The sequence below is a fragment of the Oryza sativa genome, chromosome 1 (genome assembly GCF_034140825.1).
Source record: "Oryza sativa Japonica Group chromosome 1, ASM3414082v1".
Classification (NCBI taxonomy): domain Eukaryota; kingdom Viridiplantae; phylum Streptophyta; class Magnoliopsida; order Poales; family Poaceae; genus Oryza; species Oryza sativa.
The window spans coordinates 13,068,841-13,093,848 of record NC_089035.1 but is presented as its reverse complement, the minus strand read 5'-3'; the positions used below and the strand labels follow the sequence as shown (position 1 = coordinate 13,093,848).

Below are 25,008 nucleotides of genomic sequence, written 5' to 3'. Positions count from 1 at the left end.
GGTGTTTAGCTCGTGCCTGCCGTCAAGCGCCTGTGGTCGTCGCCCTAGTCTTCCGCTGTTTCTCGTTTGTCTTTGTGTGTGCTGGGCCTTCGCAGCCCATGTAATAAATTAACTATTTACGCTTCCGCTTGATAAACTCTGAAATGTATCAATTTTTGGTGTACCTTGCCTCCTGGGATAAGGAATAATACACGCACGTAAGGAACGCCCGTTGGGTTATTTCCGGTCGTGACACAACCACAACTTTATGACTGTCTTCTCCTTAAATACCTCCTACAAATAATTGTTAGATGAAATGAATATATGCTATAGTCTTACAATCCTTTTTTTTTCTCATCGTCGGACCAATCCTTAGTACTTATGTCGAATTCAGATAGTGCATCATCTGTAGTGAGAATCTTGTGTCTCGGTATAGGAACGGTTGAACATAATTTAAACTCGTCATGGGAATTAATTCTAAAGCTGCCAGTAAGAAGTTGGTGTAAACTTAGCTGAAACGTGAACCTCTAGGTGCACTTCTCGTGTGCACGAAGCAATGATGGAGGAATCTCCTGGTAGAAGGCTCTGTGCGCGTATAGCAAAAATCACGTGAATTTGGATTCACGTGATACAAGCTAGGTGCTCGGTGGAATATTCTTCCTTGGGAGTTGGGAGCCACGCGTGAGCTTTTCTCTGCCGCCGCTGCTTTTCCGCCTGCGCTGGCTGATCGATGACTAGTGGACGCCTGCTGCTGCCTCGGCTTTTTCTCCCGGGGTGACGGGGGCAAGAAGTCCGCTTTATGACCGGCGACTGCAGTATCGATCTCGCCGAATGGAACAGAAAACGTCTAGGAAGACGAACACGCCGACGAGGACACAACGCGCCGGTGGCTGGTAGTACTTTTCTGATAGTACTTTTCAGGGATATGTTCATTTTACACCCTCAAATTCTTACCTTTGTCTAAAATGCCCCCTAAACTATAAAACCAGGTATTCAACATCCTCTAAGGCTCTAACTATCAAAATCGTTTCAATTGATCCCCTCATTTTAGATCAGGCGGTTTTGGTCTACATAGCAAATGACATGGCATTCCGATTAATGAAAAAATATTTAAAAAACAGTGGGCCTAATCTACCAGTCAGAAGTCTTATCCTCTTACTCCCCTCATCTCTCTATCTTTCCTCTCGCATATCTCGACGGCGATGTAGAGGAGCGTTGCCACGGCGCCACCGAATTTTACCTGTGCTGTGGAGTGCTGTCGCTGACCTACACCCCGAGGGTCACAGCCATCGGAATTATCACTGTGGAACGCCGCTATAGAGCTCCCCTCGATGGTCGCCGGCTTGCCGCCGTTGGAATCCTCACCGAACTCTGACCTTCCTTTTGCTACCTCCTTCCCCTCTCTCTCAAGCCACCAAGCTTGGGAGTTCACAGAGGCAAGGTTGCGAGTGGACTCGCCGGAGGCAAAGCTCGTAGAGGAGGAGCGAGGCGACCGGCAATGGCGAAGCTAGCTCGTGGACACCAGTTGCACTAATCCCAATCTCTGCATCCATCCGTACCATCCCCAACTTCTGCATCCATCTGCCATTGCGTTTTCTTCTCGTCCCTCCCACTATTCCCTCACCGCTGAAGAGGATGGCAGAGCCAGCCTCCTTGGCCAAGATCAGAGAAGATGGGGAGATAAAAGGTGGCGCGAGCTTGGACAAGACAGAGACGCGAGTACCGGGGCAGGGGCCGTGACGCCGCCATCACGGCGGAAACGAAGACGGATGTGCGCTTGTTATCACCGGCAAGCTCGAGCTCCTCCTCCCCGAGCGACTCCTCGTCCTCGACCAGGCGGCAGCGACGCTCCACAGGGATGATTCCTCCTCCTGCGGTGGCTCTAGCGAGGTCCATTTCTCCCGTTCGGGGACAGCAAGCTCGTGATTCATGAGGGAGGCGACGGCGACCACCAGGACCTCTCGCTGTTCCGGGCACTGCCCTGTCATATCCCGTACCGTCGCTCGCCGCAGCATCTCCCCCGCCTCACCATGGATGTTGATGGATCAGGGAGGGGGGTCACCTGGGATGGACAGAGGGAGGATGCCAGGGAAGGAACCGACAGAGGGAGGAAGCTCGCTGGCTTCTTCCGCTCCTCAGCGAGCTTAGAAAAAAAAACGAAAGAGAGATCATCTGACTGGTGGGACTCATGTTGACGTGCCATCGAAAACCAGTCTGAAACAGCTCTAGGGGGGTAAAGTATCCGGTATTGATAGTTACAGGGTGTATAATACCCGCTTTTATAGTTCAGGGTGTATTTTAGACAAACATAAGTTTGAGGGCATAAATTGGACTTATCCCTCTTTGAAAATATATACCGGAATGTGTCATATTTTCTTATGTAAATTTGATACCTTCAGATACTAAATACTTCGAGGTAAAATAATATTAGTGTAAAATTTCAGAAAACCTAGACAACGGTATCCCGTTGTAACGGGATACCCTTCTATGTGACAGTACCTGATACCTGATACGGTGATACCTATTGTGGTACCAGCTACATGGTACCCGATATCTGTGATGTCTGTTATCCGGTACCTATGATATTTAGGACCTTATACCTGTGATACTCGTGCAAGATAATAGTTAATATGTCTATCCCGTTGCAACGGGATCCTGTTTTGTAGCAACCCTCTAAAATTTAGATACCGTACTTTCTCAGGTACAGTAAAATTAATCTCCCAAGGTATAAAGATCTGACATATACTCATATGCTTTTGTCCTTCACTGTGTTTTGGTTCACCAAAACCATGTGCACACCTTCCATATTTCCTGGATTCCTTGACGAATTGTTGTATCTAAGGGCCCCTTTGAATCGCAAGATTGAAAAAACGTAGGAATAGGAAAAACATAGGATTTTGATAGGAATATAAGGGCCTGTTTGGTACAACTCCAACTCCTAAATTTAGCTCCAAGAGTTGGGTCTAGAGTAGAGTTGTGGAGCTGCCTAAACCCAGCTCCACAACTCTAATTCATTTTGTGAGAGAGCTCCACCCAACTCTACTCCCAGTTTTGGTGGAGCTGAAACTGTTTGACTGAGCTCCAGCTCCAGGAGGGGTGGAGCTGGAGCTGGAGCTGTGCCAAACAGGCCGGCCCTTAAGTGTAAAACAGAGGATTGCAAAACACAGGAAAAACACAGTAATGATCGTTTGATTGGACCACAGGAAAAACACATGAATTAGATGAGATAAAGACTCACAGGAAAGTTTCCATGAGGTTCTACCTCATGTTAGAATTCCTCCCAAACTTACATTGTATTAGGCATTCCATAGGAATTTCATAGGATTCTGTCGAAACAAGATTTCGGCAATACTAAAAGGGGGTGGCTATCAAGCTGGAAAAGCGGATGGGTTTAGAGACAAGGAATTTTATACAGGTTCAGGCCTTCTAAATCAAGAAGTAATACCCTACTCCTGTCCGGGGATTGATCCGCCGAGTGTATTATTGATCGTATGATCTGGGAGGAAATCGTGCCCCTAGAGGCACCCAGACCCCTCCTTATATAGGAGAAGGGGTCCGTATTACAAAATAAAGTCCATATCCCTAACAGAATATGTAGTTACAGATAAAATACAATCGTAACCGACTAGGATCTCGGATATTTCTGTCACGTCCTGATAAATTCATCCCGAAATAAAAATCATTCTCTAAAAGGAATAATAGAATTAATTAAAATTCGAAAAGAAATTAGCAAACACTAAAATACGTACAAGAAAAATTCAAATGTGGCCCGGAGAATTTTTGTTAAATTCTCCTTGGTCTAAAAAGAGCCCTCAAATTTTAGTGGAATTTTCAGAGCACAAATAATAATTATTAAGAAATAAACAAAGTTAAAATGAGTTCATAAAAAGAAAAACCCTAAAAAGTCTTTTTCCCCCCCTTCCCCTCTTGGGCCGGCTCGGCCCACCTCCCTCCCTCTCTCTCCTCTCCCCCGCGGCCCAATCGGCCTCCTCCCCGCGCGCGTGCCGCTGACGGGTGGGCCCACCTGTCATCCCTGTCCTCGCGCCGCACCCGCCGCCTCGTCCGTGCCCTAGCGCCGCCGCCGCCGCGGATTCCGCCGCATCCCGCCGTCCCCGCGCGCAATAAAGAGGGGGAAATCACTCCCCGTGATTCCCTCTCCCTTTCCCCCCACTTTTCCCTCTCTCTCTCCCTCGGATTTGTTCGGAAACGTTTCCCCCTAAACCTCGCCGGCGCATCAATGGCGGCCGGATCTTCCGCGGCCGATTCCCCCTCATCCGGCCGTTCTCTCCCCCTCCCAACGCTATATAAACGCTCCCCGTGCCTCCCTCCTCCGTTTCCGCCGCTCGCCGCTCTCTCTCCCCGTCGGAATCGAGCTCGCGCCGTCGTCCTCTCTCTCCGCCGTCGCCGCCGAGCTTCGGTCCGCCGCCGTCGTCGCCCCGGACCTCCTCCCGCTTCGGCATCGCCTCCTTCGGCTTCGCCGCGTCCTCGCCGACCTCGTCCACCCCTTCGTTTCGCCCGCCGACCGCCGGAACACCGCCGTCCTCGTCGACCCGAGCCGCGCCGCCGCCTCTCTCCGCTTCGGTCGCCGTTTCCGTCGTCGCCGTCGACCCGGGGTGAGCCGTGGACCGCCCATTTCGCTTACCCCTTCCCTCCCCTCTCTCGGGCGCCGCTCCGTCGCGCCGGTGGTCGCCGGCGGCGACCATCGGGGCGCGGGCGCGTCGCCTCCCGTCGGCTGTGCCGGCGAGGCCGCCTTCGGGCGCGCCCCGCGGCTGCCATGTGGGGCCCGGCCGTCAGCCGCCCGCGCCCTCGGGTGCGGCTGACGCGTGGGACCCACGGCGCCGGCCGGCGCAAGCCGCGTGCACCCGGTCCACCGTGGACCGTGAGGCTGCCGCGTGGGCCCCACTCCCATGGACCCGGTCCGCGCGTCCCTCCCCTCGGCTGACGCAATAAATCCGATTTTAAATTAAAATTTAAATGAAGAAATTCGCAAATATCCATTTAAAGAGCATATAAACTTCAAATGGCCATAACTTGGCCATTTGAACTCGGAATTGGACCGTTCAAGTCTCTAATTTTTCCTTAAGAAGTCAAGAACCCATTTTTGTGCTTTGTTTCTGCTTGTTATATGGAGTTTAGTAGAGTAAAAGCCGTTTCTTTTCCGTTGGTCGTGTAGACGCTGCAGCTTCGGAAGATCCGCTCTTCGTGGAAGTTGAAGCCGACGTTTGGGAAAGCGAGCAAGGCAAGTCACATCATCCTTGAACATATTGAATCCCAGTTTACAAAATTATGTTGATTTAAATTATTGCATTATCGCTTTATTTAAATTCCCGCGTTATCACTGTTTTATTTAGCCATGCCTATTTACCTTTGTTATGACCTTATTATTGTTATTGTTATTATTTCCTTGTTCACCCTAGAATAAACAAAACCCCAACTAGTGGACACTCTACTCCTGGTATCACTAGTATGATTTTAGGTAGATGCTACGCTGTTTAATTAGGTAACATTAGGTGGTTTTACAACTCTAGACTTTGGGATATTCATATCACCTGGACACTTTGGAATTGTTGGTTTATTGTGGAATTGGATTCACACCGCCCCCTCTATTCAAAATCCCCAAAATGGTTTTAGGCTGGGCTCGGGGTGCATGGTTTTGATAGTAGCACCTCGGCCATATAAGGACCGGTCTTCGGGCCTCTGTTGCAAAGCACTACCGTACTTCCACATGTCTAGTGGGTAAGGCTTAGTTTGTGGCTCAGTCTGGTTATAAACAAAAGTACACGGATGGAGATGGACGAAGTCGGGGGTCGATGGACATCTCTAGGACAAATGAAGGCTACACGAGCTGCGGCCCGGTAGTCGAGATGTCATGGCACAGGGCTGGTGTCCTGCTGCTAGGGGCTCAATCCTGCCTACCTGTCCCGGAGGTTCCGGCCGTAGGTGGGGTTGGGTCGGTACTCTTGTCTATGGCTAGGATGGGTTGGAAACTATGTCACGTCTTCCGTCCGTATACCGTGGTGGTATGTGGCACGTGGTTACACGTGAGGAAGATGTGTCTTGTGGGTAAAGATGTACACCTCTGATCAGAGTATAACCTATTCGAATAGCCGCGCCCTCGGTTATGGGCAAGCCGAGCAATGTACCCAAGTTAGTGTTTTAATTCTTAAAATTTGCTCAACAACTAAAATGTGGAATGGTTGGCCTGGGTTGGCTTGGGACGAGCTGGGACCCAGGGTCGGGTTGCCAGTTCGGTCTGAATCATCGTAGGCCTTGGGTTAAGGCAGGTTCGTGAGGGTTCACGGCCTTGATTAATAATATTGTATAGCTCTAGGATCGTGTTTACAAAATAGCTTTGGGCAACTAAGTGACTTTTAAATGCTGTTTACTGCAAAACTTAACCCCTATATTATTATCCCCTTGTACCCCCTTGCATTAATTATGCATCTCCGGTGTGGCTTGCTGAGTACTGTGGTTGTACTCATTCTTGCTCTATCTTTCTCCCCCCTTCAGTAAGAGAAGCTTTGGAGAAGAAGTCTTAGGTGGAGTCTTGGCTTATACCCCAGTTGAGCGCCTGTGAAGATGGAGCCGTAGGCCCGCTAGTCCGCTGCTGTTTATTTTTGATTGTCAGGCCTTAAGTGCCTTTGTAATAATGTAAATATTATCGATATAATAAAGATGTGTCTTTTATATCATGTTTGTATGGTGTACCCCGGCTTTTCCTGGGACGGGGATTAATACACTAGCGTTCGGGAAAATGCAATTTTCTCGGTCGCGACAATTTCCTTGACATACAAGTTTAGAATTTAATCCGAGTCCTCTTAAAGATATTCTTTCTATACATGGCACCCCATACCTAGTCGGACTATACATGCCGTGTAGGTATGGGGTATCCATAATCTCCACAGTAGCCCCTGAGACCTTTACAGTCGACGAAACAATCTCTTCTCGTAGCACAAAATGATAATCCGAGTACTCCGACTTCTTCTGCCTTGATCTCCCGAGTACCAAAATCAAAGACTGTGAAGGTCTAAAAATAGAAAAAAACCGGGTGCATCGACTAGATGCACCTAATTAGGTGTAGCCCCCGACTATGTGATTAGTTAAAAAACTAAACATATAGTCAAGATGCAAACTACATCCAACAGAGTGGTTTGACAACTGAATATCATATAGCAAAGCATATGCGGCGTTCAATAAAACATCCAGCCGACTGCTTTTAGCTTTAATATACCAAAAATGAAGATATGAAAAGGCCCGAGTGAAAAACACTCTAAAGATCCATAAATTCACACATTTGATAAGAATCCGAGTAAAAACTCTCAAAAAGATCCATCAAACGTGATATAAATGTGATAACATAACAAGTGATGAGTCTAACTAGCTTAGGCTATGACTCACACCAGAAAAATAAGCATATAACATGCCGAGTGAATGACTGTATTAAAACCAGTCATCTCAATAAAACCCAAACAGCCTTCGCAGCCTAATAAGGCCTACAAAATTAGTATAACACCTTTCTGTTGGGCACCTTTTTATTTGCATCATAATAATTCCAAAGAATTATCTAACCGCATCAAAAATGATTTTAACAGCATCGGGCTAAACTGTCGTGAGCAAGTGTTGCCAAAGCAAAAATACCTAAGTCCCTAAGGATCACAACTAGCAACGCTGGTAATAGAATTGGGCTGAAGTACTGTAACATCCCGGCCTAGGGCTTAATAGGATTAATAGAATACTCATATCAACAAGTTGCAACTTCTTTTCCAAAATCCAATCTCCAAAGAACTCCAGGGTTAAGCGTGCTTGGCCTAGAGCAATTTGGGATGGGTGACCGACCGGGAAATTCTTCCCGGGTGCACACGAGTGAGGACAAAGTGTGCAGAAAAGACATGTGTTGGTCTGTGAGGGCAGTCTATGACCTATGAAAGCTATCAGATGTAAGCGGGCCCGGCCTGGGGGAAGGCGGGACGTTACAAAATGGTATCAGAGCCGACTCTCGCGGTTTCACGAGAATTTCCCGGGTGCACACGAGTGAGGACAAAGTGTGCAGAAAAGACATGTGTTGGTCTGTGAGGGCAGTCTATGACCTATGAAAGCTATCAGATGTAAGCGGGCCCAGCCTGGGGGAAGGCGGGACGTTACAAAATGGTATCAGAGCCGACTCTCGCGGTTTCACGAGAATTTCCCGGGTGCACACGAGTGAGGACAAAGTGTGCAGAAAAGACATATGTTGGTCTGTGAGGGCAGTCTATGACCTATGAAAGCTATCAGATGTAAGCGGGCCCGGCCTAGGGGAAGGCGGGACGTTACAAAATGGTATCAGAGCCGACTCTCGCGGTTTCACGAGCGCGTGTGTCGCAGTTGCGCAGTACCATTTCCCTGGATCAAGTAGTCTGGTACACACGAATTTATAGCTGAAATACCAAGTGCACATACACGAGTGTCTAATACGAATTATTACATCATAACCCCGCAGGCGTAGTCTTAAATCATCGGACCGAGCGGTCCGGAATACATCCAAAAGCAGAAATAGATAAGGCAGCGGAATTCAGGCAGCGGCATGCCATTGCCACAGGCAACGACCGTACTAAGACCTACTGAGCGCCATCGTCTTCATCTCCCAAGCAGAAATAGATAAGGCAGCGGAATTCAGGCAGCGGCATGCCATTGCCACAGGCAACGACCGTACTAAGACCTACTGAGCGCCATCGTCTTCATCTCCCTCCTGGTAGTAGGCATAGGGATCCTCCGAGGCTTCATCTCCCGCTTCTGATTAATTTTATATTTGCAAGGGTGAGTACCAACCGTACTCAGCAAGCCACCACAGCAATGATGCACATGACAGAGGAATTCAAAGGATGGCTATGGTTCTTTTGCGCAAAGCAAGTTTTGTAATTCTTTTCACAAGCCTAAGATCTAGCATAGACTGATCAAGTTTTAATACCAGTGTTCATATTAAACAATGACGGTTCTGTCCACCATCCATTGTGATCCCAAGGATAGCTTCCCGCCATTGAGTCGTTATGGTTTTCTGAGGACGTCCACGTTTCCGCCTCTCAGGAAGTGGCTCCATCAGCATAAAAATCATCATGCAATATCCCATCCCACACAAGTTAAAGAATTTAGAGTCTAGCCAAGTGTAATACATGTCCCGGTGCTCAATAACCGCGAGCACGGCTATTCGAATAGATTTGGTTTACTCACACTGCAGTGGATGTACACTTTACCCGCACTCCGCGACTGCCCAACACATGAGCCTCGTCCCAACACATGAGACGCGTCACGGCAAAGCTTTTCGATAACCTCGCATTGGCAGTACCCACTCCATGAACTTAAATCCTCATGCACTCTAGGCGTCCATGTTTCTAGCAGTGAGAGGAGTTCTGGCGCTCCCGGGAAAGAGAAGTCTCTCACGCATATTAAATTATGGTTCAAGTTAAGTTCTCTCTCTCACACACTCATGGCAGTCCTACCAATGGCGACACCGATGTAGGGCACGCTTCTCGGCCCTACCTCAACGGCTGTCCCATCGTAGCGCACCTGCCTCACTCAGGGGTGAACCATCTATGCAAGGATACTGCCTCCGCTCGGCTATCTAATCCGCTAGGTCTATACCCATACGAGAAGTGCGGTTGTACGGGGGTTGTTTCATGCTTAACTTCATGGTTCGGTCCTTAATTGACCGGGGACGGTACTAGCCTTTTCCAGATACCACCCAAATCCTCCGTCCGCCCCAGTCAAAAACAGTTATTTAATTTTATTTCTCCTTTCACAAATCATGTCATCAACATCATGGCAATGTGGCGCTCATGTCTCCACATGCCGCATCTCAATTACCTTCCCAAAGGTAATTGCCCCAGCATATAGCATTTGATAAATATGAGTATGCATGATTCTAGAATAGCATTTCTAAGCAATTGTCATAGTTGACTAGGGACTCATACGTAAACATGGTTACAAAGATTTAAGGGTAAACAATAATCAAGGCATGGCATAATCACAAGTAGGATGTTCATCATTGCATGCAATTTTATTTGTAAACAAAACAATTTCGCAATTGGGATCAACATGTTCAAGGAATAGTGATGACTTACCTTGCTCAGAGTCTTGCGGGTCTTGGCCTTCGCTTGGATCCGCAACTCCCTCGGGCTCTATAGTTACGTGCAAAAATTGATTTGAATTCGGTTAGAATTCAAATAAAAATCCAAATAAATCCAAATGAAAGTCGAATGTGAAAGTCGATTCCTTTTTATTAACTTTACTATCTGCGAACTACGGCAAACCCAATTTCGACTTAAACTATTTTGCGGGTATAAATATTTTGTTGTCATAAGTTTTTAATTTAATCTACCCGAGCATTATATCCATATAATAGGTTAGAGATTTCTATCACGAGCTAAATATCGGACGAAATCCTAGAAATATTATATGATTTAATTTAGTCTATGACTAAAAGATTAAATATAATGCACGGCTAAAATCCCTAGTAATTAAATCCGAATTTCTACCGTGAACCGATGACTTTTAGAGATTACCAAAAATAATCTATAATAATCTATAAGAATTCATCTAATTGTTTAGTTATTAATTATATCTAAATTACTACCAATTTTAATCTAATCTGATCAAGAAACATATTTTTATAATTAACTCGGAATTTCGACCGAAATACTATTACGCTCGAGCAATTTCCAAAAATAATCTACGATTAACCCCGACCATTTTTATTTCCTAAATCCTCCTAATTTCTCCCCCAATTTCCCTTCTATTTTCTCCTTTTCTTCTTTTCTATTTTCCCTCTTTTTCTCTCCTCTCTTTCTTTTTCTCTCTTTTCTCTTTTCTTTTCTTTCTCTCCTCCCGGCTCCTTCCTCCTTTCCTCTCTTTTCTTTTTCTCTGCTCCCTCCCGGCTTCTTTCTATCTCTCTCTCTCGGCTCTTTGCTTCCCCGGGCGGCGACGGCGGTGGGCGCGAGGTGAGGGGGGGGGGAGACGGCTCACCGGCGGCGGCGGTGGCGGCGACGACGGCGATGGCGGCGCAAGGCGGCGACGCACGGCGCGGCGGCTCCGGGGCGACGGCGCGGCGGCTTCGAAGGTGGCGGCGCGGCGGCACGACAACGGCGGCGCGGCAGCGCGACGACGGCGGCGCGTGGAGAAGGGGAAGAGGGAGAAGAGGTGGGAATGGAGTGGGGTGGAGAAGGGGGGGATTGGGCCGGGGTCTTTATAGGGGAGAGGGGAATAAAGAGAGGGGAAGGAGGAGGAGGGGTGAAACGACGGCGGCGCGGGGCGCGAGGCGGCGGGCTCGCGGCGCGAGGCGACGAGACGGCGCGCGGCGCGGCAGCGGCGATGGGACGCGCGCGGCGACGGGACGTCGATGGCGACGGCGACAGCGGTGGCGCGCGGCTCAGGGCGGGATGCGATGGGCGGCGACACGACGGCACGGCGCGACAGCAATGATAGGACGGCGCGGCGCGGCGCGGCGCGGGCTTGACGGCGACGGGCGGCGACGTGGCGAAGGGACGGCGGCGCGGGGCTCGAGGCGACGCGGCAACGGGACGGCAGCACGCGCGGCACGGGGGTGGCGATGTCGGCGCGGGCTCGGGGCGGCTCGGTGACGTCGGCGCGGCGGCAGGCGGCGATGGCGACGGGCGGGCGGCGAGGCGACGGCGGCACGCGCGGTGATGGCGACGGCGACGGCAGAGGGGAGGCGGAGCGGCGCACGGCGCGCGGCGCGCGGGGCGCGAGGGCAACGCGGCAGAGGAGGGGCTAGGGCTAGGGAACGCGACCGAACACCTAGGGGGCAATGAATAGTGGCTTTTCCTATTTATCCCGATTTTAGTGTATTTCCCATATAAATTTGATTCCACAATTCCTAATTTTTGGATATATGCATTTTACTCAATATTTGTGTTATCTCAACTAATGAATTCACCCTAGATTAATATTACTCATATTTTATTTTTATATAATTTATTTGAATTTTTAATTAGGGTTAATTCTTATTCCATCATATTTAAATTTAATTGATCCAAATATGGTCGCGATAATACTTTATTTATTCCTATCCACAACTAATCTTTACTCACGATTAATAAACTTCGAGATCAAATTCAAATAAAATAGGCGAATAAGATAGGCATTATGCAATTAATTTAAAAAGTTTTTGAAAATCCGTATTTTTAGAGTTTAGATTTTTGTCGTCGAATTTTCAGGGTGTTACAAACCGACCCCCCTTAAATAAATCTCGTCCCGAGATTTGTTACCAGTTTTCGAATATATGCGAGTACTCCGTCCTCAAGAATTCTTCGCTTTCCCATGTGGCTTCATCCTCAGTGTGATTGCTCCATTGTACCTTGTACATACGCCACACTTTGCTCCTAGTCCTCTTTTCGGCTTCATCCAATATCCGGATCGGGTGTTCTGGATATGTGAGATCATTGCTAATGTGAATCTCTTCCAGCGGAGCTTGCTCCTCCGGCACTCGTAAACATTTCTTTAGCTGAGACACATGGAAGACTGGGTGCACATCCGCGATATTCTCTGGTAACTGTAACTGATATGCAACTTCTCCTCGCTTGGCGATGATCTGGAATGGTCCCACATATCTTGGTGCCAGTTTTCCTTTGACCTTAAACCTTTTTGTTCCCCTCATCGGAGAAACCTTTAGATAAACGTAATCTCCCTCCTTAAATTCCAGGTTTCTTCTTCGGGTGTCGGCGTAACTCTTTTGTCGTGATTGTGCTACTTTTAGACGGTCACGGATCAAGCAAACCTTTTCTTCGGCTTCTTGAATAATGTCAGGTCCAAATACCGCTCGTTCTCCAGTCTCGGACCACATTAGCGGGGTATGACATCGTCGACCAAACAATGCCTCATTGGGTGACATTTTTAGGCTTGCTTGAAAGCTGTTGTTGTAGGAGAATTCAGCGTAGGGCAAACATCTCTCCCAGTCCTTGCTAAAATCCAGAGCACAAGCCCTCAGCATGTCCTCCAGGACCTGGTTGGTTCTCTCCGTCTGGCCATCTGTCTGGGGATGATAAGCTGTGCTAAATGCGAGGTAACTTCCTAGGGCTTCATGGACTTTCTCCCAAAAATGTGAGGTAAACTGTGTGCCCCGATCAGATATAATTTTCTTAGGTACACCATGAAGACATACTATCCTGGTCATGTATAACTCGGCTAGCTTAGCACTGCTATAATTTGTCTTAACGGGAATGAATCTCGCCGTCTTGGTGAGTCGATCCACGATCACCCAAATGGAATCATATCCTGTTGCGGTTTTGGGCAATCCAACAATAAAATCCATACCTATCTCATCCCATTTCCATTCGGGAATCCTAAGGGGTTGCAGCAAGCCTGCCGGTCGCTGATGCTCAGCCTTCACTTTTTGGCACACGTCACAGAGTGCTACGTATTCCGCCACATCTCTCTTCATGTTGGGCCACCAGTATCCTTCCTTCAGATCTTGGTACATCTTCGTACTTCCGGGGTGCAATGAATATGCCGATTCGTGAGCTTCCTTTAAAATTAATCCCCTCAGTCCACCCTGTTCGGGTACGTAAATTCTCTTTTTATACCATAGAACATCTTTTTCGTCGGTTGAAAATTCCTTTGCACGTCCTGCAGCTAAGCGTTCCTTCACCTCTCGGACTTCCTCGTTGTCCTTCTGGGCTTCTTCTATTTGGGTTCTCAAAAGAGGTTGAATGTCTAGGGTGTTTATCCGTCCACGACGTACTATATGTAGGTTCAGCTGAGCTATTTCCTCCCTAAGCTCAGGGACCATCCCTTCCATTCTCACATGATTGCAATGGCTCTTACGACTCAGAGCGTCGGCCACCACGTTTGCTTTGCCTGGGTGATAGTGAACCTCTAAATCATAGTCCTTGATTAATTCTAACCATCGCCTTTGCCTCAAGTTGAGATCTGACTGGGTGAAGATATACTTTAGACTCTTGTGGTCAGTGTAGATATCGCAATGGTTTCCAATTAGATAATGTCTCCAAATCTTTAGCGCATGAACCACAGCTGCGAGTTCTAGGTCATGGGTAGGGTAGTTTTCCTCATGTGGTCGCAATTGTCGTGACGCATAGGCCACAACTTTCCCGTCCTGCATCAATACTCCTCCTAGTCCTTGCCTTGAAGCATCACAATATATAACAAAGTCTTTTTTGATGTCGGGAAGAACTAAAATAGGTGCCGAGGTCAGCTTTTCTTTGAGCTGCTCAAAGCTTTCCTGACACTGTTCTGACCACACAAACTTCTTTTCCTTCTTGAGTAGTTGTGTCATTGGTCGGGCTATCTTAGAGAACCCTTCAATGAACCGTCGGTAGTATCCAGCCAAGCCTAGAAAACTCTGAATTTCAGTCACATATTTGGGTGCTTTCCATTCCGTGACAGCCTCCACTTTAGCAGAATCCACTGCTACTCCACCGGCCGAGATTACGTGGCCTAGAAAAGCGACTTCTTTTAACCAGAACTCACACTTGCTGAATTTTGCATATAACTTATGCTTCCGAAGTTTCTCGAGTACCAATCGCAAGTGTTCCGCATGTTCTTCCTCATCTTTAGAGTAGATTAGAATATCATCGATGAATACCACCACAAATTTGTCCAAGTAGTCCATGAACACTTTGTTCATAAGATTCATAAAGTATGCCGGAGCGTTGGTTAAACCAAACGACATTACGGTGAACTCATATAATCCATAGCGTGTTGAGAACGCGGTTTTGGGTATGTCCCCGGTTCTAATTTTCAATTGGTGGTATCCTGACCGAAGGTCAATCTTAGAGAACACCTTAGCTCCTTTGAGTTGATCAAAAAGATCATCAATCCATGGTAGTGGATACTTGTTTTTAATAGTTACTTTGTTCAGTGATCGGTAGTCTACACACATTCTCATGCTACCGTCTTTCTTTTTAACAAATAACACTGGGGCTCCCCAAGGTGATGAACTGGGGCGTACAAATCCCTTCTCTTGCAACTCCCTGATTTGCTTTTTAAGTTCTTCTAACTCATTGACCGGCATCCGATATGGTCTCTTGGATATGGGGGCAGTTCCGGGTATCAGGTCAATAATGAACTCTATGTCACGATCTGGTGGCATTCCAGGTAAATCTTCTGGGAACACATCAGGAAATCGCTGCACTACGGGCATTCCCTTTAGGGGTAGCATGGTAAATATACCTCCGGCACGTTCGGTTAGCCTAGGATCTTGATCCATGGTTGCTCTCATATCCGATCCCCAGGGTGTGGTCAGGGTAACTTCTCTATGTCTACAGTCAATTATTCCTCTATGCTTTGCTAACCAATCCATACCCAAAATGACATTAAGAGTTTGGGGTATTAGCACCATAAGATTGGAGGGAAATACCACATCCCTAAGGCGGATGGGTACGTCAATGCAAGCTATATCCACTGCTATCTCACCCCCAGGTGAATGTACTAACATTGGTTGTCTTAGTTTAACTCTGGTTAAATTGTGTTGTTGACTTGCTTTCAAAGATATAAATGAATGCGATGCTCCTGAATCGAAGAGAACTTTAACTGGAGTGGAGTTGAGTGAAAATATACCCATCAGTACGCCTTGGTCTTCCTGGGCCTCTTCAGCTCGAACGTGGTTCACTTGCCCGCGTCCAAATCCGGTAGCGGTCCTGTTAGTCTGCGGAGTCCTGAATAGACCTCGTCCAGCAGCAGGGGTAGCAGTCCCGTGAATAGCCGTTGCATTAGCTCCGGTGCGAATGGGTGTCTTGTTTGGATGAGGACATTTATTGGCGAAATGCCCGTACTCTCCACAGTTGAAATAGCTTCCTGGCCTTACTGATCCAGTGGCGGCCTGATTCGGTGCAGGAGCGCGGTTCTGAATGGTAACCGGCCTGTGGAAATTGCTGGAGGCGGCAGGTCGACTGGTTGTCACCACTGTTGGTCTCCATGCCGAGGAGGTTGTCCCTTTAGGACGCTGGGGTGCGGTCTGAGGCGAGCGGTTCATGGCAAGCCTCCTTTTACGATTGTGCTCCACGACCTTCCGGTCGTTCTCCAGCCTAACGACCTTATTGATTAAACTCTGGAAACTATCGTGGTCTTGTCCAATCATGGGCCCGCGTAATTTATCATTCAAGCCTTCAATGAATTTGTCGATCTTTTCCTCCTCGTCGGCAAGATCTCTAGTCGCGTAGCGCGCCAGCTGAGTGAAACGGTTCAGGTACTCTTGTACTGTGGTATTCCCTTGCTGTAGTCTCCTGAACTCATTCTTCTTCATCCGCATCACCGCAGCAGGCACGAAGTTGTCACGGAAGGCTGTGGTAAATTCCTCCCAGTTTGGTTCTCCGGCATCTTCTTCTCGGGCTTCTTTGTACGTGTCCCACCAGTCTCCGGCTGGTCCTTCCAATTGGTTTGCCGCAAAGATCACTTTATCGGCCTCACGTACTCGAACAAGAGTTAGCTTCTTCTCAATGATCCTTAACCAATCTTCAGCATCCATAGGTTCTTCAGCTGTGGCGAATGTGGGTGGCTTGGTCCTCATAAACTCTCCAAAGCTTGACCCTCCGCGGTCGCCTTGGTTGTTCGCGATAGCTTGCAGAACTTGAGTTTGGGTGGCCATAACTCCGGCCAGAGTGGTTAAGTCGGGTGTCTAAGTTTCGTCATTGCTGGTTGTTGCCCGACGTCGGCTTGCCATCTGTGTAGGTTGATGGAGTAAGTATCCTAATTTTCTAACTAGCTCCTATGGCTTTATCCCATTAAGGGAGTTGTGTTGATATGAACTTTGTTTTGCAAGCATGGTGGAATAAACTCATTTATAACACAACAACAATAGATATCATAAATAACATCATAGAGTTTCACAAATGGTACATAAATCATGATGCAATCGACTGCATACATACGCAGTCCAAATAAGGTTCATCCAAAAGATACATCAAACTAATCATCAAACTACTCGTCAATCTAGGTAAGGGAGGGGGGGTGTCTCGCATACTATCCAAAAATCCATCTGATACGAGATCGAAGCTGCAAGGAGTCCGTCAGTCTAGTCCTCCAGCCATCCGCAGGATCCTGGGGCAGGTAGAGGGTGGTCGCTGGCACGCGCAAACCTGAGTCCCCACGGCTCAGAAGTAGTGGCCTCTGGATCTGGCTTGGGCCTCTTGCCCGGAGGTCGTGTGCTCTTGCGAGCAGTGATGAGGGTGCGAGGACCTCCAAGGAAGGTGATGCGGGGAACAGGGGTCTCATCCTCTGAAGGATCAGTGATGTCTGGCTCGATCTCTGGCTCGGTGTCGGTCCCCTCTGTCTCGGAGTCGACCTGGATCGGAGTCTCCAAACTGGAACCCAGCTGCGGAGAAGGTGTAGGGATCAGTGGAGTGTGCACCATCTCCGGGACAGGTGGCTGTGCCGCTGTCGGGTCCACTAGGTAAGGTGCTGACTCGGTAGCTAGCATACTAGCCTCTCCCAGAAGAGCATGGAACGCCGGTGGGTACGGCGGGGTGAGGAAGAAGTAGCGGTCACGGCCTACTGCTGTGGAAGTAGAAGCCCCTGTGGTGCTGATCTTGGCTACTCGAAGCTGCTCCTCCAGCTGGCTGACGTGCTCCTGACTCTCTCTCAGTTGCTCCTCAAGAGTATCCATCATCCCGCGGCGATCGTTGTACTGGCCAGATAACTGCTGGAACTGGTCGCCGTGGACCTGGAGCTGTGCCTTCAGTGAGTCTATCTCACTGCCCCAAGCCTGGTGCTCCTCCTCCAACTGAAGCTGCTGCACTGAGAGGTCAGTCAACTCAGTCTCCAGCTCTCCCATACGTCTCTGGTGGTCGTCAATCTCCAACAGAGCCTCCTCGTAGTAGTCATCTACTGCCTCAGCCCATCGTGACAACCGAGTCACCATCGGGTTGTAGCAGCAGGGCGTGTCCTGAACTGTGCAAACTGAGTTGCTCTCCTCCCGGAACGGGTGATGAGCAAACTAGGTACTCACTAACTCAGCTCGGTGGATAGAGCTGAGTCGGAGGAAGGCCTCCCGGGCTGCATCCTGCATCGCGGTCTCTGGCAGGTCTCGGTGGTGACGTGTCTGAAAGCTGTAGTCCAACTCGGAAGGGACTCGAGGGTGAACCTCAACCCGAGCCTCCCAAACTGAGCCACACTGTCTCACTCGGTATGACGGGAACCCAGAGTATCGCAGACGCCTCAACATCCGATGCAGCTCGATGACATACCCCTCTGATTGAGGTAAGCTCAACTCCCAGGTAGCGGGTGAATCCGGATCTGCCATCTAATTTTAAGAAAAACCCAAAGTCAGTTGAGAGTAAAACTTGTTTTGTAAAGAAAATAGTTAAGAGTAAGATGAAAATTGTACCGAGTTTTGTAAACATAGCGTTTTTATTTTTGAAAGTATTACTAAATGGGAATTTCTCCCTTGGCCAACTTAGAAAAGGGGTGGGGCGCCTTTTGGTCTTTTCTTACAGTCGTATGGCTCTGATACCAGCTCTGTGGACCCCCGTTTTTATAACAGGAATCAATTGTGTAAACAGTACCATTTCCCTGGATCAAGTAGTCTGGTACACACGAATTCATAGCTGAAATACCAAGTGCACATACACGAGTGTCTAATACGAATTATTACATCATAACCCCGCAGGCGTAGTCTTAAATCATCGGACCGAGCGGTCCGGAATACATCCAAAAGCAGAAATAGATAAGGCAGCGGAATTCAGGCAGCGGCATGCCATTGCCACAGGCAACGACCGTACTAAGACCTACTGAGCGCCATCGTCTTCATCTCCCTCCTGGTAGTAGGCATAGGGATCCTCCGAGGCTTCATCTCCCGCTTCTGATTAATTTTATATTTGCAAGGGTGAGTACCAACCGTACTCAGCAAGCCACCACAGCAATGATGCACATGACAGAGGAATTCAAAGGATGGCTATGGTTCTTTTGCGCAAAGCAAGTTTTGTAATTCTTTTCACAAGCCTAAGACCTAGCATAGACTGATCAAGTTTTAATACCAGTGTTCATATTAAACAATGACGGTTCTGTCCACCATCCATTGTGATCCCAAGGATAGCTTCCCGCCATTGAGTCGTTATGGTTTTCTGAGGACGTCCACGTTCCCGCCTCTCAGGAAGTGGCTCCATCAGCATAAAAATCATCATGCAATATCCCATCCCACACAAGTTAAAGAATTTAGAGTCTAGCCAAGTGTAATACATGTCCCGGTGCTCAATAACCGCGAGCACGGCTATTCGAATAGATTTGGTTTACTCACACTGCAGTGGATGTACACTTTACCCGCACTCCACGACTGCCCAACACATGAGCCTCGTCCCAACACATGAGACGCATCACGGCAAAGCTTTTCGATAACCTCGCATTGGCAGTACCCGCTTCATGAACTTAAATCCTCATGCACTCTAGGCGTCCATGTTTCTAGCAGTGAGAGGAGTTCTGGTGCTCCCGGGAAAGAGAAGTCTCACACGCATATTAAATTATGGTTCAAGTTAAGTTCTCTCTCTCACACACTCATGGCAGTCCTACCAATGGCGACACCGATGTAGGGCACGCTTCTCGGCCCTACCTCAACGGCTGTCCCATCGTAGCGCACCTGCCTCACTCAGGGGTGAACCATCTATGCAGGGATACTGCCTCCGCTCGGCTATCTAATCCGCTAGGTCTATACCCATACAAGAAGTGCGGTTGTACGGGGGTTGTTTCATGCTTAACTTCATGGCTCGGTTCTTAATTGACCGGGGACGGTACTAGCCTTTTCCAGATACCACCCAAATCCTCCGTCCGCCCCAGTCAAAAACAGTTATTTAATTTTATTTCTCCTTTCACAAATCATGTCATCAACATCATGGCAATGTGGCGCTCATGTCTCCACATGCCGCATCTCAATTACCTTCCCAAAGGTAATTGCCCCAGCATATAGCATTTGATAAATATGAGTATGCATGATTCTAGAATAGCATTTCTAAGCAATTGTCATAGTTGACTAGGGACTCATACGTAAACATTGTTACAAAGATTTAAAGGTAAACAATAATCAAGGCATGGCATAATCACAAGTAGGATGTTCATCATTGCATGCAATTTTATTTGTAAACAAAACAATTTCGCAATTGGGATCAACATGTTCAAGGAATAGTGATGACTTGCCTTGCTCAGAGTCTTGCGGGTCTTGGCCTTCGCTTGGATCCGCAACTTTCTCGGGCTCTATAGTTACGTGCAAAAATTGATTTGAATTCGGTTAGAATTCAAATAAAAATCCAAATAAATCCAAATGAAAGTCGAATGTGAAAGTCGATTCCTTTTTATTAACTTTACTATCTGCGAACTACGGCAAACCCAATTTTGACTTAAACTATTTTGCGGGTATAAATATTTTGTTGTCATAAGTTTTTAATTTAATCTACCCGAGCATTATATCCATATAATAGGTTAGAGATTTCTATCGCGAGCTAAATATCGGACGAAATCCTAGAAATATTATATGATTTAATTTAGTCTATGACTAAATGATTAAATATAATACACGGCTAAAATCCCTAGTAATTAAATCCGAATTTCTACCGTGAACCGATGACTTTTAGAGATTACCAAAAATAATCTATAATAATCTATAAGAATTCATCTAATTGTTTAGTTATTAATTATATCTAAATTACTACCAATTTTAATCTAATCTGATCAAGAAACATATTTTTATAATTAACTCAGAATTTCGACCGAAATACTATTACGCTCGAGGAATTTCCAAAAATAATCTACGATTAACCCCGACCATTTTTATTTCCTAAATCCTCCTAATTTCTCCCCCAATTTCCCATCTATTTTCTCCTTTTCTTCTTTTCTATTTTCTCTCTTTTTCTCTCCTCTCTTTCTTTTTCTCTCTTTTCTCTTTTCTTTTCTTTCTCTCCTCCCGGCTCCTTCCTCCTTTCCTCTCTTTTCTTTTTCTCTGCTCCCTCCCGGCTTCTTTCTATCTCTCTCTCTCTCGGCTCTTTGCTTCCCCGGGCGGCGACGGCGGTGGGCGCGACGTGAGGGCGGGGGGGAGACGGCTCACCGGCGGCGGCGGTGGCGGCGACGACGGCGATGGCGGCGCAAGGCGGCGACGCACGGCGCGGCGGCTCCGGGGCGACGGCGCGGTGGCTTCGAAGGTGGCGGCGCGGCGGCACGACAACGGCGGCGCGGCGGCGCGACGACGGCGGCGCGTGGAGAAGGGGAAGAGGGAGAAGAGGAGGGAATGGAGTGGGGTGGAGAAGGGGGGATTGGGCCGGGGTCTTTATAGGGGTGAGGGGAAGAAAGAGAGGGGAAGGAGGGGGAGGGGTGAAACGACGGCGGCGCGGCGGGCTCGCGGCGCGAGGCGACGAGACGGCGCTCGGCGCGGCAGCGGCGATGGGACGCGCGCGGCGACGGGACGTCGATGGCGACGGCGACAGCGGTGGTTCGCGGCTCGGGGCGGGATGCGATGGGCAGCGACACGACGGCACGGCGCGACAGCAACGATAGGGCGGCGCGGCGCGGCGCGGCGCGGGCTTGACGGCGACGGGCAGCGACGCGGCGAAGGGACGGCGGCGCGGGGCTCGAGGCGACGCGGCAACGGGACGGCAGCACGCGCGGCACGGGGCGTCGGCGCGGGCTCGGGGCGGCTCGGTGACGTCGGCGCGGCGGCAGGTGGCGATGGCGACGGGCGGGCGGCGAGGCGACGGCGGCACGCGCGGTGATGGCGACGGCGACGGCAGAGGGGAGGCGGAGCGGCGCGCGGCGAGCGGGGCGCGAGGGCAACGCGGCAGAGGAGGGGCTAGGGCTAGGGAACGCGACCGAACACCTAGGGGGCAATGAATAGTGGCTTTTCCTATTTATCCCGATTTTAGTGTATTTCCCATATAAATTTGATTCCACAATTCCTAATTTTTGGATATATGCATTTTACTCAATATTTGTGTTATCTCAACTAATGAATTCACCCTAGATTAATATTACTCATATTTTATTTTTATATAATTTATTTGAATTTTTAATTAGGGTTAATTCTTATTCCATCATATTTAAATTTAATTGATCCAAATATGGTCGCGATAATACTTTATTTATTCCTATCCACAACTAATCTTTACTCACGATTAATAAACTTCGAGATCAAATTCAAATAAAATAGGCGAATAAGATCGGCATGATGCAATTAATTTAAAAAGTTTTTGAAAATCCGTATTTTTAGAGTTTAGATTTTTGTCGTCGAATTTTCAGGGTGTTACAAGTACTGTATAGGCCCAGGCACATTAGCACTCCTGATACCCTAGCGAAATAAACGCCGAAGTCAGAGCGTCGTTTCGTCTTCCCCGCCGAAACTCTCGCCACTTTCCCCATTCTCTGCTACAGTGCAAAACCACAACGGCGAAAGCTAGGGTTAACAAATCCACTCCGATCCATCCTCTTGAGCTCCACAAAAACCTTCCGTGCAACCACCGCATCGATCCCCCATCCATTCCCAGCCATATCTCGGACCAAATCACATCATCCAGTTCGTATTCATGGCAGAAGAGAGAGAAAGCTTCGAGAGTCAGTGGGTGCCCTCCGATGTAACAGAGGAGAACCTGAAGGAGAAGGTGGCGCACGGCGTTCTTCCGGCGAAGGAGATCATTGGATGACATCCGGCGTTCGGTGAAGCATTCCCGACCCCCGACACACATGAAGTCGTGGTATTTTCTCATTTCTTCTATGGCGGATTTTCTCTTCCAACCTCAAGATTCTTCCGGGGGATTTTGGATTTCAATAGGATTAGTTTGCATCACCTAAACCCGAACTCCATAGTTCACATCGCCAACTTCATACATGCCTGCGAAGCTTTTTTGGGCGTCAGGCCGCATTTTGCCCTATTCCGCCGCATCTTCTTCCTCAAGCCCCAACCGAACAAGAGTAAACCATGTGTTGTTGGGGGGGCTGGTTTCCAACTTAGGGGAACTTTGAGCCAAAAATATTTTTTCATGCCCTTCAAAACCTCAAACAAAGGCTGGCATGCAAACTGTTCTATGTACAAAACCCCGAGCCTGCACTCCCCGAGTACTCCTGTCTTCCTCCAGTTTATCAGGACACCTGGAACTCACTTCCAATGGGAGAATCAGGCGCTTGCCCTAATGGACCGTATGCTGAAACTGAAGGAGCAAGGCCTGCAAGGAGAACAGATCACCCGGCATTTTATCAAGAGCCGGCTAGCTCCAATTAAAGAGAGATCCCGTACGGCCTTTGAGTTTGATGGCAAGCATGACCCGAACCGTGAAGATCCAGACTCTCTTGATTTTAAGGTCATGAAGGAGAGAATGTACAAAATCTTCTCAAACGCTATCATGGTCAGCTATTCGCATTTGCTACCAGTGGTGCCATACAACGCCTTCAACCCTCCTCCACCGGTATGTATTCAAACATTTCAGCCTTCCTCAAAAGTATGCTTTTATCTTCTGTTAAGCTAATTGAAAGTTCGAAATATCATGCCCAGGAATTTGCTTTGATGAAGTCGGATCCTCCAATTGCTTGTCGCGACCGGGAAAATTGCCTTTTCCCGAACGCTAGTGTATTAATCCCCGTCCCAGGAAAAGCCGGGGTACACCACACAAACATGATATAAAAGACACATCTTTATTATATCGATAATATTTACATTATTACAAAGGCGCTTCAGGCCTGACAATCAAAAATAAACAGCAGCGGACTAGCGGGCCTACGGCTCCATCTTCACAGGCGCTCAACTGGGGTATAAGCCAGGACTCCACCTAAGACATCTTCTCCAAAGCTTCTCTTACTGAAGAGGGGAAGGATTGAGCAAGAATGAGTACAACCACAGTACTCAGCAAGCCACACCGGAGATGCATAATTAATGCAAGGGGGGTACAAGGAGATAATAATATAGGGGTTAAGTTTTGCAGTAAACGGCATTTAAAAGTCACTTAGTTGCCCAAAGCTATTTTGTAAAGACGATCCTAGAGCTATACAATATTATTAATCAAGGCCGTGAACCCTCACGAACCTGCCTTAACCCAAGGCCTACGATGATTCGGACCGAACTGGCAACCCGACCTGGGTTCCAGCTCGTCCCAAGCCAACCCAGGCCAACCATTCCATATTTTAGTTGTTGAGCAAATTTTAAGAATTAAAACACTGACTTGGGTACATTGCTAGGCTTGCCCATATCCGAGGGCTCGGCTATTCGAATAGATTTACTCTGATCAGAGGTGTACATCTTTACCCACAAGACACATCTTCCTCACGTGTTGCCACGTGCCACATACCACCACGGTATACGGACGGAAGACGTGACATAGTTTCCAACCCATCCTAGCCTTAGACAAGAGTACCGACCCAATCCTACCTACGGCCGGGATACCCGGGACAGGCAGGCAGAACTGAGCCCCTAGCATTGGGCACCAACCCTCTGCCGTATGACATCTCGACTACCGGGCCGCAGCTCGTGTAGCCTTCATTTGCCCTGGAGAATGTCCATCGACGCCCGACTTCATCCATCTCCAATCCGTGTACTTTTGTTTATGACTAGACTGAGCCACAAACTAAGCCTTACCCATTAGACATGTGGAAGTACGGTAGTGCTTTGCAACAGAGGCCCGAGCTTAATCCTTATAGTGGCCGGGGTGCTACTTCCCGCAACTGGCATGCACCCAAACCCCACCGAAAACAGGTTTTAGGGGTTTTGAAAGAGGAAGAGAGGTGTGTGTCCAATTCCAACATAAGCCAACCATTCCAAAGTGTCCAAATGATATGAGAATTCCCAAAGTCTAAAGTTATAAAACCACCTAATGTTGTCCTATTTAATCAGCGAAGCATCTACCTAAATTCAAACTAGTGGAACCAGGAATAGAGTGTCCACTAGTTGGGGTTTTGTTTAATCTAGGGTGAACAAGGTAATAATAATAACAATAACAATAATAATATGGTCATAACAAAGGTAAATAGGCATGGCTAAATAAAACAGTGATAACGCGGGAATTTAAATAAAGCGATAATGCAATAATTTAAATTAAAATAATTTTGTAAACTGGGATTTCAATATGC

At 48.0% G+C, this 25,008-nt stretch overlaps 1 protein-coding gene across 1 annotated transcript; it reads right to left on the bottom strand.

Moving 5' to 3' along the window:
- Positions 1–15,255: 15,255 nt before the first annotated feature.
- Positions 15,256–16,570, bottom strand: LOC136355241 (uncharacterized). The gene is made up of 2 exons (XM_066307629.1): positions 15,791–16,570; positions 15,256–15,273 (listed from the first exon to the last, which is right to left on the bottom strand). The coding sequence occupies exons 1-2, from the start codon at positions 16,568–16,570 to the stop codon at positions 15,256–15,258; spliced, it is 798 nt and encodes a 265-aa protein (XP_066163726.1).
- Between the last annotated feature and the right edge of the window lie 8,438 nt (positions 16,571–25,008).

Bases quoted from the DNA above. Each gene is read 5' to 3' on its own strand.
- LOC136355241 (XM_066307629.1), bottom strand. From the start codon at position 16,570: ATGGCCACCCAAACTCAAGTTCTGCAAGCTATCGCGAACAACCAAGGC.